Here is a 15,851-nt window from a genome sequence, read left to right on the forward strand (position 1 = left end):
TATACATAAATATATTTTGAGTGTGCATGACCTTCACAAATACCTTCATTCGTATTTATGAAGGGTAAATATTGTTTTCCGATTTTTAAGACTGCTAAGAACGACATTCCCCAACACTATGACATTTGAAAATGTTATATTCGAGAGATTTTAAGAGTAACGTTACTATGATATGTAAAAATTTTATAAAATTTTTAGATCTCCCGAAATATGTGGATAATAAAAGAGAGAGATCCTTACTACATATTTATGGCGACAAAAATATAACTGAGCAGTTTCAAATCATGGCTTGCCTTATTTTTTATAATGCTCCATGTAGAGACTAAAGAAAAACTTTTAACTCCTCCATACACGCTTTCGTAGATTGTCCCAATGTTCTATTTCTAACAGTATTTAATTCCTTAAATGTAAAGGGACTAGATAACCATGAATCAAATTAATAAAAACACTGGTTTTGTTTGTGCTTTCAAAACGAAAAGGATCTACGAGAAAGACAAAGGCGTTGGAATTAGTCTTATTGAATTCCAAAGCTCTTATTGGCAGCAAAATTACAAATTATAAACCCTTAGCTGGATAAGAGATAAGAGCTGTTGTCATCTCAGCTATTTCAATGTATACTGCCTTGATGGTTCCGGACAGCTCTGAATCTGAATAGAAATATGGAGACGATGTTATTACGTATTACCCCTTCGATGTTCTCAAAAATATTTAGACTCTTTAAAGTGGATTGCAAGATCTTACAAGGCTTTCAAAAAGAAATATTTTTACCATGGAGACTGTTTGTACTTAAATGGTGGATGGATTCCTCTATTATTGTTATTTGCTTCTATAAGCTATATGTTTTTATGTGTGTTCTAAATTCTGTATGTTGAAGGATTTTATTTATTTGTTTTTGATCAGTATTATCTGTATAGTGCTTAGGTACGGATTTTTGTTTTTGATCAGTAATATGTGTATAGTGTTTAAGTAGGGGTTTTTTGTTTTTGGAAAGGGATAATTAGGAACTAAAATGTGTATTTATGATCTTTTACGTAATCATTCCGCCTTCATTTATTTCTTAGTTATTTTGTACATATATAATGAAAACCTCAAAAAAATTTAAAAAAATGCATTTCTATTTCTTGGACCATGATAATGACTTTATAGATAAACGTTGTTCTTACAAACGCACAGTCGATTATAGAATATTCATCGTATGTATAGATTTATAGTATTTGATGAGAGAAAATAAAAATATGTTTCATTTTTTGAGGATTTTTATAATTGAAACAATAAATACTCGCCACCCCCACCCCATACACCTGTAAATAAATATGATTTAAACCCCATAATTATTTCGAATCTTGTCTCCTTCTATGAAAAATGGCTATAAATGTAGCGCCTCTTATTCGTTTTCTTGGTTTAATCGTCGTTCTCCTCAAGATATATACTACATAAGAGCACTTCAAGTTCCCTCTTCTTTTTTCCTTCAGAGTTAGCAAAAAAAAAAAAATAATAAAGAAGAGGAATACTAAGGCAAACATACAGAATGATTTTTAAATTCGATTCTAGTTCTTATTTATACTTCTGATCGAAATGAACATTTCGAATGAAATCATTGTGAACATGGGGAATGACTCATCCTCATCCAATATCACGGATTTGAACAGTACGGAAATTACTTTCAGTGTTAATTTCATGTGTGTTATACTCATTGCCATGGATGTATTAACTCTGGTAAGTGAGTTTGACTTATCATTATAAATGTGCTTAGTTATTCTTGCTTCTGTAAATATGTATGATATGTGGGAGACCATATGGTACTCTATTGATTCTCAATAAAAGGTGCTATGGGTTTTCAGGGATTTTGTACCACTTACATAATAAAGAGATTATAATTATTGAATTTATTTGGGAACGTTCTTATATGAATGAAAGCATGAGGTCATTTATCATAATCATTAATAAGAGTTATTTCTCATCATATGTACAGGGTAGCCCCAAAATACTGTAAAATAAATAATCATATATAACTTTTTTATTTTTGTAATTAGCAAACCAAAACTTTGCATAAATACTACTATATTTATTGCATAAATTAATTGGGGGGGGATGGGGGGCAGTAATAGTGGCACTCTTTTGCAGAAACTAGAGCCTTTAGTCTCTACGCCAGGGCATCAGAGTAGAAACGGGTTGGCTCCTTGTAGACCCTGTCCTCCAAAATGAACCAAACTTTAAAATCGATCGGATTCAAATTTGTTCGGTTTGAAATCGAAAAGTTGTTGCTCCACAACCCATATAAATTAGTCTCATTCTACTTTTGCATCAAATTAGACGTATGAGAATGAGAACCATGCAATTAAAGGATATAAATATCTTTCCAGAAGTAGGAATTGACACATGGCTAGAGATTTATCTGAAAAATCGTAGCAACGTATTCGATACTATTCATTTTGTTTCCCTAGGGAACAAATTTAAGATTCATATTACTGGAACAACTGTGTGCCACCTATAACATCACAGCATTTATTTAATTATTGGATCTTCTTTTTCTAAAATGACAAATGCATCTTTTGTTTGTTGTTAATTAATAATTTATGACAATTCTTCTTTACAATGACATCTATAAATTTCGATAAGTTAAATAAATTTCATTTGAGATAACTTTTTAAAGTATTTAAGGTCCATCTCGTAACATACATACAATGCAGAAGAGATTGCAGACATTTGAAACAGTTTTTGATATTTTTGCTCAATTTCTCGATGAGTATCTTAGTTCGATATGGCAAATTATTACAAAGCAAATGTACGTCTTCCTATAAAAAAATAGCTTCATTAATCCTCCATTTGTGAAAGCCCATTTTATTACGCAGATAGTCAACGTGGCATAAATTAAACCCCGAAAATAAAATAAATTTACATAATTACATGATAAATACTCTCAAACGATTATAATAATTACGTCATTTAAATTTTTATTCTTTTCTTTTTAACTATTCTATCCATTTTACACACATGAATATAGATTAAAATGCTAAAAAGATGTGTATGAGAAAGTAGATCTTTTTTTTTTTAAATAATCTTACAGCATTTTAACAAGATATAATTTGTAATTAAAATTTTTTTGATAAAAATTTATATGAAATATCGATTATTTTATGGATTTTTTTTGCAATCAAATTCATTTCTTCATTAGTTTGTATACTTTCTATCTACCGTTGTAAGCTACTGTTTTTACATTGAAAAAAAATTGATAATATTTATTCAAAAATTAAAAAGAACAAGTTTTCAGCAAAACAATTAATTAACTTCTCTAAATAAACCTTGATTAAAAATTGATAAATATACAAATATACCCGAAACAATATATTATAATTAATAAATAGTTGCATATATTCATTCTGAAATGGTTTGCGATAAAATGTAGATTCCAAGGAATGTTTAGTAATATTGGGGTGTATAATATCCCAGTTGAATAACGGAGGGTTAAATATAATTACAATAATACTTATTTTTATTTTAAATTTACATTGGAATGGGAAATATCAAATTAGTCAATGTTATTCCCAGACATGTCTGTTATGTACAAGATGCACCTTATTTAAGCAAATGGTAGAGGTTGCAACCAAAAAAAATGAGATAAAAATGTTTCATGAATTATTATGAGTACTTGCGTTGACAATAATACCCAAAAAAATATTATTAAATAGATTCCCAATACATTAAAGATGTAATTTATGACCTTTTAATTAATTTAATAATTGAAATGAATTCTTATTGGCACATTATAGAGTTCAAATGACCATTGTTACATTATTTTTAAATAAATAATAACCAATTAATTTTGTTAGATCAAAATGAAATGATACCATCATTTAATAATTGCTCATTAAAATAACTTATTTTATAGTTAAATAAGGTCTTATAAGACGTTCTACTTGTAATTTGTACAATCTACTTTACAAATTGTAATTTATATACAATTATTCTTTCAATATGAATTCGATTTAACAAAAATACACTTATGTTTCTAGATCTACTTTGATAATAATTATTTTTGGACCTGACTAGGTCATATTTAAATATTATACATTCAACCATAATAATAATTAACTTTCTTTGAAAGTGACAATCTTTTTTTTTTTTGACTTGCTACTTGTAATTATCCAAAGTTATGTTTGGGTAAAAAGTTACTTTTTTCTACTCTATTCCTCGGATGATTCCATTTGTGGTGCGTGAACATAAAAACAATTTTGAAAAAAAATCAAGAATTGTAGAAAATTCCAAGAAATTTATTTACTTCATATTCTTAAACATACAGACCAATATTTTATTGGCATATTTGAGTCAAATTAAAGGTTTTTTTTTTTCAAATTTATTAGATGATTTAAAATATTTGAAATTCTTAGATAACGTCTCAAGCCTTTATTTAATTTTAGGCGGTTTATATTGACCCTCATATTTTTTTTCCCGAAAAAAATCTACTAATTTATAATTATTTTATTTTGTTTAGTGTTGTTTCGGACCTTATTAAGAACTAAAAACTGATGACCCGTCCAGTTTTGTCTCGATTGGGTCTAGTTCAGTCTAGGATATCATTCTTAAAAATTTCAGTCCTTCATTATTCCTTCATTTGAATCAGTTCTAGTGCTGACAGTCCAAACGACTGATAGGTCCATTGCTAAGACTGGACAAAACCGAATAAATAATGTCAGACAGAACACAAATTGAGATTACCTATATTCATTACATTAAATTAAATTTGAAGCGCCAGCAAGGGGTAAAAAATAGTAATTTTTACACAGAAATTGACGATAATTAAACATGAAATACAAACGTACTCCATACATACATTCGAGAAAAATCTATATAGCTTACTTTTGTGTTGACAAATCACATTTGTATTGTATTCAGAGAGACAGCTATTTGATTCACGGGTTTCAACAATCCTCTGTGTACTAATATTTCTATTTCAAAAAGAAAGGGTTTTTATGATTGCAAATATATGACTTGAAAGAAAAATTTATATCTCAAATAATTAGATTTCTAATTTATATTCAAATAATGTATATACTTCAAAGCCATGATTAATTAATTAGTTTCATAGGATATCATTCAAAATGTGTATGTGCTTTTCTCAACATCAATCAGTTATTCTTTATGTGTCAATAAAAGTTTATTTAATTAATTACATATTTAATTGTTGAACAAACTTTCATGTGTGCAAATAATTGCATAAAGAATAATAATAATTAAGCATCTAATATATGAATTAATTCCCTTCTTTATACAAATATTTAATTCATCAATCTCAATTTAAGATAAATATTTGAATACATTTGGTGGTATTTCATAATTTGTAATAGATCTAAAAATATCTTATCAAAACTTTTTAAAATATCATCAATGTTTAAAATTCAATTAAAATAGACATTAAAGAGGCAAGTAAAAATAACCAAATTTGATTGTCACAATAACTGAATATGAAATTGAGAGTTTTGATTTGAAAGGTTGTCTGTACTCATTTTTGAATGCCTATTATAACTTCTTGCTTTAAAAAAAAATTAATATAAAAACCAACGTGTCTAAGGATGCTAAGGACATCGTCATTTTAAAAATATATATATTCATGTATCTTTATAAATGTTGGATCAATCTTTTTCCCCCCACCCCTTTTAGTTTTCTTTTTTATCCGTCCGATCTTTTTGTCATTCAACGTTCCTTAAGACTGATACATTTGTCTTTAAGTCCTACAGTCCTAGCTATCTTTCTATTTTCTTACTCATAGCCAGGATTGATGAATATAAGAATTAAGAAAATAGTAAATGATAGCTAGAACGTATAATAATACGATCTAATCACACAATTATCTTGTGTGATTAGATCGTAGATACAGATATCTTGATATTTGAAAGAGAATATGAATAATGATGTAACTTCAGCGACTCAAATAACGTAATAATTAGTAACTACGTAATTCAGCTGTTTTAGTTTCAATAAAAAACCTATAAGTACCGGTCCTAAGACTTACACATTTTAATAGGACTGGACTGAGATCTACGCAGTCTTTCAAGTTTTGCTATACTAATAAAACACAAATCTTAATACAAGACATAAGTACTAAAAAAGTGCTTCAAAAGAGTATTTTGGATCTGCAATTTGGAATAACTTGTTAGAATAAATAATAAATATCTTTTAATTTTCCAAGAAATAATAACTTTTATCATTTTTTAAGCTCAATTTGGGCATTATTATTCATCAAAATAAAGTAAGTAAAACTTTTCAAATTGACTTAACGATGATGGTACGTCAAAAGGTGATAAAAAACTTTATATTAAAATTTAGTGAAGAACTCTTATCAATTCCGGGTACACCCAGAAGTAACTAAATATTATTTTAGATAAATGTGATTAGATCAATTGAGCATTCCTTGTAGAAAAAAAAACATTTTTATAAAGGTTCATCCTTTTCATACATTTTGTATGAATCTTTAACAAACATATGGTAGCTTTTCTTTTATGTTCTTGTTATTGTCAGTTGTTTACTAAAATGGGCAGATTAATTATTTAAATGTTATGATTTCTTCATAATTTAATATCATTTCAGATATTATCAAGAACAAAATATATCGAATTAAATTTTTTTATTTTTACAAATTAATACATATAAAAATAAAACGTAATTTCCTTTTTGAGTTCAACTACTTTCAATGATATAAGAGTCAAGCTATAAAAACAACTAAATAGACATTACATAATATATATGGTGATTTTAAAAGAGCTGTAAATGGTCTTACAAATATATAATATAAGTTAGAAACATCTACATACATATAAATATGTAACATTTTAATATGAAGTCAAATACCTGTTAAGTGTATTTTTAATATAGGCATCATGTGCATATTTTGTCAGTCAAGCACATATCTTGTAGTCTTTTATTTTTCTTTTTGTGCGATTATTTGATAAATGACGAAATCTGTCCTTTTACCAGTAAAGGTTTTAGAACACAAAATATGTAATTTAAGTAGTTCTTCCGTAAAAGTGTAACTGGTTATATAATTTGAATTTGTAAATATTTTCATACAAAATATCAATATTTTTTTAAAAATAGCATCATAGGTACCAACATAAATGGACATGTAGAAAAAATTAGAACAAGTACATTTAAATGTACATCAGTCAAGAATAAGTACTTTATTGAAATTGTATGTAAAAATATAAGACTTCTTTTTATGTTATAATTTATTAGTTTAAAAGTTTCGTAATGAATTTCAAAATCAGTTTATTAAGTTTAAAGAATATACATATATACTTATTGCTTTGTCAGAATCCCATTTTTTGACTTAATCTACTTTATTAACCTTTTGCATCAACGGGACAACGGTGTCCCGTATTTCCATTCATTCGTCCTTGCATTAATTTTCATTCTATTTAAGATATTCATATATTATTAGAAAGAGTAATAGTACAACTCTAAAATTTATAAACACTTTTTATCATAGGACTTTTTATTCGACCTACATAAGTCTTCAAACTATGTCATTTTTCCTTAAATAACATTCTACCTATAATTTGCTTTTCTTGTATGGATAATTTAAATTTTGATATTGATTGTTTACTATTTGTATAGTATTAGGAGTTAATATTGAAATTTCTGTTACGTTTTGATGAAAAATGCATATGTTATGGCAGTTTAAAATTGTTGAGATACTGGTGTCCCTCTGGGTTTGAGAGGTTTTTTTTTCTTTCTTTATTATATTTTAAAATTTGTTCAACATAAGTGTATTCATAGAGTATATTATTTTAGAGTATTCATATTAAAGTACTGTTTTTTATTAAACAAATTAGCAAGTAATCCATCTGCATATAAATATTTTTATAAACACTTTATTATTGGATGTAGATTTGTTCATAAATGAAAAAGATTAAGATATTTTATCCTTTTAAGCAGAAATATTAGTAACCAAATATATAGATGATTTTAGACAAAGCAGACAGTATGTACAAATGAAGAAGACCTTGAAAATTCATGATATGATTCTAATACTTAAATTATAGCTGATGAAGAGGTTACCATAGAAAAAAATATGTACAAGATGCTTCATTTCCTCCTGAAGCCAGCCTTTACGTTGTTATTACGATACTTCGAAATTTTTACTTTGATAATAATCTCAAAGATGATTAGAGTGATAAAACATATAAGTGAAGACGACTGAAAAACATTTTTGTCCTTCAATTATTCAGTTCTACAACAAAGGGAGTGGATTTCATGGATCAAAGAACTGCTTCATACCCCTAAGATTCAGTCATCAACACAATTTTTTCTAAGAATCTTCTAAATAACATTAAATTTCCAAATAAATGATCCCTTCATGTCTTGAAAGTGGAGAAGAGGCCGATTAAATATTATGAAGGGGGTAAGAGGGGAACTCAGTCGTGTAGACCAACGAAAAGATAAAATGTGTTTGTTATAATGGACAAACAAAAATGACATTTACCGGTGCTTGAACAAAAAAGAAAAAGATGTGTTTACTGTGCAAAAATATAGAAAATCGAACTTTGGTCATTTGTATGGCTTAGAATCTTGCTTGATATATGGTAAGAGGTAGAAATGGCTTTATTATGTTTCACATGTAGAGCATTTATTATTTAATTTTAATGATTTTTTCATTGTAGAATTATTTCCTAATTGATTTATAAATAAAAAGAATATCAAAATGATTAAAAAATGTTAAGAATTTAACTCCATAGCGTAACTTCCGTCTTATCTTTACGCATTATAAAAAGTTACCGATCACACACAGATAGACATCAATGTTCCATCAAATTCGGGCAAAGCTATTGAAGTTATTAAAAAAATTAATTCTAATTAGTTCTTATATGATCAAAAAGATCAGAAAGTATATTTGATATTATTTTCGCTTTGGATTCGAAAGTGAGTCATTGTATAAGGAGATTCTTTGAGATTCTCCTTTGTTCTTGATATAACTTTTTAAGTTGTCCAGCCATTTCTGCAGTTTGACATTTATTTCTTGTGCCAATATTGGTAGTTCTCAAGTATCTCTATGGCTATTTATATTTGTATAATTACCGCATAACATTTTGATTCTAAAAACTGAACAGAGGGATCAGAGACTTTGATGATTCTATAATTTGGACCATACAAACTTTATAATGTTCCACAAATTCTTCAAAATATGTAATTAGTTTGTCAAAATACATTGATTAAATTTTTGTTTGATTTCATCCAACAAGTGCTTCTAAATGTTGACCTTAAACGTTTCTTAATAACCTAGCCTATTTTACATTTTAATTATTACATTATTTAACAATATTTGACTTACATTACATAGAAATAGCTTCTGATGTGTAAATAAGATAATGTATCAATTTTATATTTACAATTTCGTAATAGTTATCATCAATTTTTACTCAAAAGCATGTATCAAAAAAAATGTCAACAAATATTTCTCTTTCTTTTTTGTGCAAAAAGTCCTTAGTAATTCATCATGATTCTTTATCTAATCATTTTCCATATAATCATATTTTCTAAATATATTACAATAAGGCAGGCAGATGTGTGTATGAACATAAATATATCTTGAACCATCTTGAGCGTAAAAAAGGAGAAAATAACTAAACGGAAGATGATTTTTTGTCTCCATAAACATCTATAATATTAACGATTTGTTTTGTTTTTTGGTACATGATAGAATTTATGTATACAGCTTATAGAAAGTTATTTTAAAAGTTTAGGAGCTTTATCCATATGAATAAAACAAAGCTTATCCACCTGTCTTGACATTGGATGAGGCTCATTTTTTACTACGACCTCATTAAAAAATAAAATAAATGTGACTTTAGATAAGGTTTAGCAACTAGAATGTCTAGATAATGCACAGACAGGTAGTGCTCTAGTGGGTGTCGTACACCTTAGCTTATAATATCATATATTAGGCTTATGATGGGAACCAATATTGTTTGGGTGTAATAGCAATGCTGTTTCAAGTGCTATTCAATGAGTTAACAGGGCTAATGATAATTGATAAAAATAATTTTAGAATGCAAGAGCGACTGGATTTTCTCAGTTGCTATCTGAACAAATATTGTTATTTCCTAAAGCTTTAAACATGTTTCTTTTATTTCTAAGGAGAGAGCATATTATCCGTATAAACTATAAATTTGCGTAATTCATTTGTTTGATTTGATTGCAAGGAGTCTTCCTTCCATATTTCTTATGAATTTAGTATAATGATACCTGTAGGAAAATCATGGAACAGAAAATAAGGGATACACTTGGAATAGAGCTAAAAAAAGAAGTTACGGGGCAATGCCACCAATAACTCAGGGTCACCTAAAATCTGATGCAGTACTTACAAAAGTTATTTGTATTTTATATTTCAGCTTTACAATGGTGTCTATAATGAAAACGTCAGAACTCCATGATTTCATTCATGATCTGTTGAGTGTTCTTCAACCCTTTTAAACTTGAGTGTTCATAAATAATTATTTATGCAGAATGGGTCGAGATCTATTCTTCACGGCTATATTCCTTTGTGTTATAGCTCGCCTATCAAATCTATTTCCCCTCCCTTATTTGTTATTTCGTTTAGTCAATGTCCTTATTAACGTATTTCTTCATTATTAGTTGGATAACATGTGGGATAAACTCTCCATTAATTAATATATATTAATATGGGGATGAAAGGGTAATTAATAATAATGTGCAAACTCAACTTTTCATCTGTTTCATATATTGGATGTTAATGAGTGTTTTTATTTGTTATGTTTTCTTCTTAAACGTTTTTAAGCCTATTACAAAAACTATATACAGTTTTATGTTCAAATATGATGTTTAGAAAAATAAAATAAAAACTTTCATTTTTTGCAAAATATTTCAAACATTCATTGAGCTTCATATAGTAATTGTACAATTAAATTCATCTGGAGATCACCCTATTTCAAATAAAGAGTATTATCTTTAGTAACAAAAAAAAGTTTGCTCATGAATGGAGAAGATTAACACTGAAAAATGTTGAGTGTGAGTCGTTATAGGACTCTTAAGTAGAATCGAGGATATACATCAGAGTAACTCTTTCCTCTAACTTTGCTAAATACGGAGTGGGGTTTGTGTATATTTTCTTTATTGATGTAAATCCGGTGTGTTTTTTAGATGGCACATTAATTTGTAATTGGTATTATATAGAAGGAATTATCTTTTTCTAAACATTTTCCATTATAATTTAATTCCTGAGTAGTTAACATCCTTTCCTAAATAGATTTAATTATATTTAGAACCTCATTGCACATTTGTGTGTGCACTTAAAAGACGGAGCGTAACCCTGAAGATTTGTTGTGGAGTTATTATTATAGGTCACTCAAAGTATAATTGGGGATCCAAATCGGATTAATTTTAGCAGACGTAACTTTTTATATCCTTTTCTCCTTCATCTCTTGTCACGGTTGATTTTAGCTGATCTAATATAACGTCATTATTTGTCTCTTCCTATACATTTTTCAAATTGTAAGGATAAACATGTTGATTTTCGGTTTCTTTTTTTTAATGTGTCCATTCTACAAGGGATTTTCATTATTGCTTTTCATCATCTCATAGCATCTTGCAGCTAATTCAATTAAACATCATGGAAGCTAATATGTATAATTATGCATTACAAGAACATTGTAAGGGCAACTTGTTTCAAGAGCAAGACATTTACATTCTTTGGAGCTTTTTAAGGGCGGGAGATTCGGGTTTCCTATCGGAAGAGCTTCTGGTCTTTATATGATCAGAAAAAGTTTAACTTGGCTATTATAAGTATTATTAAAATTACTCTTACGCAAAGTGTAGTTAATTAGTGAATTTGCCTTATTACTGATGTCCTTTATATTTTTCAAAAATATCATGCTATTTTTGGTAAACTATATCGACAAATGTTACTTTAAAAAATATTTCTAGGGATAAAAAATATCTGCTTATAAAATATTGAAATAGTAAACTATTATTTAAAAAAAATCAATTCCCATTGTGTTAACTTAAAACCTTTGTTGAAAATCATTTAAAGAATGAAGTAAAATTATACATACATATATCCTTTCTGTTAAAGTTTAAAGAATGAATTATTATTAATATATATATATAGTTACAAAGTTGTTTTTTTCCACTTTTAATAAATTTTAATCTGATGTTATGGTTTTGATAAATACTGAAATATTATGTTAAATACAATCAAAACGTTTGTTATGATTATTATTTATGAACAGTAATTGTTTTGATTAGAAATGAAAAATGTTTATCTTATTAACAATATGTTACAAAATTTTGAAAAAATTGTCAACCTGTGAAAATTATGATTTGAAAGGAGTTTACAAGTGAGCAATAAACCAAAAGTTTCTTAATCTTCAGGGTAGTTACTCCTCTTTTGGTAAAAGTAAAGGGAATTATAATGAAATACCCAATTTCAAAGTTATTTTAAGAATATACAGTATCCGTAACCGAAATCTCAACAAATGTTAGAACATAATTATTTAATCATATATCTCAAGAACAGTTGAAAATTGAAATTTCATTTAATAAATCATCATATAATTAAGTTATAATTTATATAATATGATTCATATGAACTTCTACAAGAGTCTCAAAAACGGTACGAAAAAAGATAAAATCTTCCTCATGTAGGCCCTATCCTTTTAGTCGGAGGCTCCAATAATGGAAGCTTTAGATCAGCCAGATGCATGCTGGAGTCAACATGTTTCACTCATCACAACAATCTATATGCTGTAATCCAATGGATTCAGATGTGATAATAATGGGGGATTTTTGATGCACGCCAAAAATCACATATATGGGACTGTATCCAAAATTAAGACTTTAATCCTTAAACTCGGCCGGATGCATCAAATCTGTCCTAAGTGCATACACAGTGGTTTGGAAGCACCTCGACTAGATGGCAATGTTTACCAGGGTTTATTCCCGTGAGAACCAAGATCAAGATGCTGTTCTGTTTTTTGTTTTTTTTGCTCCATGATTTAAATCAAAACAAAATATTAAAAAAATTAATCCCAAATTTTCATCATAAAACATCAGTTGAAATTTCAAAATGGTAACTTTACTCTTGACTCTCTATTTTAAACCTTTTATGTTTATTTTGATTTTCCTTACGCAAACTGAATAATGGCCACATCAATAGATTAAATCAGCATCAAGACATACTGGCAGGAGAAGGCAAGAGGGGTCACGACCCTTCTGCTTGGAATATTTTCAATAAACAACGAAGGGGCAATATTATGTTTCTTAATATAAAGATTAAAATAGCAAAAAATGCTCTATATAACTTAAAATTTTTAATGTGTAGCAAATTTTGTATATCTTTACTCTACAACCTGTACTATCTACACATTTTATTACTGTGAATGTCCATTCCAACGGCTTCTGGTGAAGACATACTACCAACAAAAAAAAATATATATATTCCGTAAAAGTATTTTTTGTACATTTATTATATTTTCATATAAAAGACGTAGGATGATTTTTTTTTTCTATGTACATATGAGACAATGAAGTAATGTCTTTTATAAATCACACAATTTTTCTTAATTTCGAAAAAATTTACTCTAAAGTTTCTTTTTTTAAATTATATAGGTTCTACTTTTAATTCGTTTAAATTTTAGATATATATTATATATGACCTAAATATTAAGAAATTACCCGAGTAGCATAACTACTCATGATTAATATATAACTTCATACCTAAATGTGATATACTCCTCATTGTTACAAAATTAATTTATGAACTCAGTAAATTACAAATGTTTTCTTTTTTTATCAGTTCTACAATTGGTTAATTTCTCCAACTTACAAAGAGATAAATAGTCTTCACAATTTATATCTTTCTGAAACTTTTCAGACTAGAAGTTTTTCCCAAGAGTACTCTTCAATGAAAGTGTTGGGTCACATTATCTAGATGATTTTCATTAAATTATTTCATAGAACTCTTGGAGTAGAAGCTGTTTTGAAAAAAATCATCAATACATCTATTTAGCAACCAAGAATATTTTATTTTTTTATTTTATTTTTTCCTCAACCAATATTCTGATTTTAATAAAAACTAATGTTAATTAAAAGTTGAATAAAATTTTTATCCATATTCCGGAACTCCTTCCGGATTCTGGACATTGGCTGGAATTTTATCTTGTAGAAGGATTTGTTGGTGTGTAGCTCAACTATGACCCACACTAAGAAGTCCATGGTTTGAGGTACGATAAATATGGCAATCAAGTCTATGTTTTATTTCCGGTGTGGCATGGAGTAGAGTCATAATCATCTCCAACCTCTTCTAGTTCCTTACTGACTCTCAAAACATAGAACCTCTTGCAATCTCAACATGGTCTACTCCAGTGGGGATTGCAATATATAGTCTGCCTTTCCAATTATTATAAACTAAGTATTTAGTTGAACAATGGTATTTTTTACTGATGCCATTTTTTTCATATAGCCGTCAATGGGACAAACAACGTCATGCCTGCTGTTAAACAAGAGCTGTACGCTGTAAATGCATTTTCAGGGATTGTCAGATAATGGTCCTAAATAACAAAGAAACACAAAATATTTTTTATTTGTTCAATATTAATTATATATATGTTACTATTTTTAACATATTCATTTATCACATAGTCAATTGATATTTTTTTCTATAAAAAAAAAATGAACTGTAACCAAATATTAGGTATTTATCTTGTACACACGTCATGAAAAAAATATGGTTGATAGACATAGATGTTCAATAGGCTATTATCAGTTGTTATCTGATTCAGGGAGTACTCCTTGTGTTAATATATGTTTTTATTTACCAAAGTTGCCATCATTACTCCTAGGAGTAAAGGATTGTTTATTCCTTTTTTAATCCTAACTACGCCATCCAAAGTCAATTGAGTTCCAATGTAAAGTATTGTTGTCATAGATTAAGAAAGAACTTTTAGGAAATAGTAATCTTCTTGCTTTAGACAAGATGTAGAGGCGAGAAGGAATGTCATAACAAGTATAAAGTTCCATTAATTTTAGAAGGTTTGGATGACTGTCAATATGAAGTGAGAAATTATGGAAGGCAGCCATCTTGTTCATATCCAACATAAAACTAAAAGCATTAGAAATTGGTTCGATTATATTCTAAATTTCTAAAGGCTTGTTTACCAAAATCAGAAAGGCCACATGACAAAATTCTTGAAGCCTTCTCATAAATGTAGTCTTTTTCTCCTTCACTCTTGGCAAAAAGGAATTAAAAGTAATATTTATATAATAAAATTGAATACTATTTATTGTTAAAAAGTTAAATATAATTGTTTTATTTATTTGTCCTTATTATATGCGTAATATTTTGTTTAAAACATGATCAAACTTTTCAAAAGAGAAGTAAGTATTACTGTAATTGTAGGTTCAAAAAGTCTTTACATGAACACATTTTAAAAAAATCACTACCCGCAGATACCTACTATTGCATAATAACTATACATATTATATTTTGTACAAATTTTAGCAAAATTATACAATTAAACAGTTTAGGTTGTCTTTTTTTTTGTCTTGAGGATGACGAAGGAATTGTTCTTTGACGTCCTACTTAACATTGTATGCGATTCATGGCAATTACAATTTTATAATTAAAAGGTTAATGCGATTTTAATACTTAGAGGACAGGGAAACTTAATATAGTAATATCAAAAATTAATATTGTCAACTCTTTCCATGACTCTTTATTGAGAGCAATACCATTTTAGGACACTAATCATCCAGGATTGAATTATTTTCTTCAAATTTAAACGCTAGGTCAGTCATTCAATCTTGATAAAAACTGAGAAAGATAATTGATTAATATTGTA

The 15,851-nt window shown here is 27.8% G+C and overlaps 1 protein-coding gene across 1 annotated transcript in view; it reads left to right on the top strand.

Annotated features, from left to right (window-relative positions):
- The first annotated feature begins 1,320 nt into the window (after window positions 1-1,320).
- Window positions 1,321-15,851, top strand: part of LOC121123448 (probable G-protein coupled receptor No18) — a 208,575-nt gene continuing 194,044 nt past the window's right edge. The window contains exon 1 of the mRNA XM_040718567.2: window positions 1,321-1,716. Within this exon, the coding sequence (XP_040574501.1) occupies window positions 1,576-1,716 (141 nt within the window). The 5' untranslated portion in view covers window positions 1,321-1,575. The remainder of the gene's footprint in view (window positions 1,717-15,851) is intronic.

The sequence above is a fragment of the Lepeophtheirus salmonis genome, chromosome 8 (assembly GCF_016086655.4).
Source record: "Lepeophtheirus salmonis chromosome 8, UVic_Lsal_1.4, whole genome shotgun sequence".
In the NCBI taxonomy this organism is placed as follows: Eukaryota; Metazoa; Arthropoda; class Copepoda; order Siphonostomatoida; family Caligidae; genus Lepeophtheirus; species Lepeophtheirus salmonis.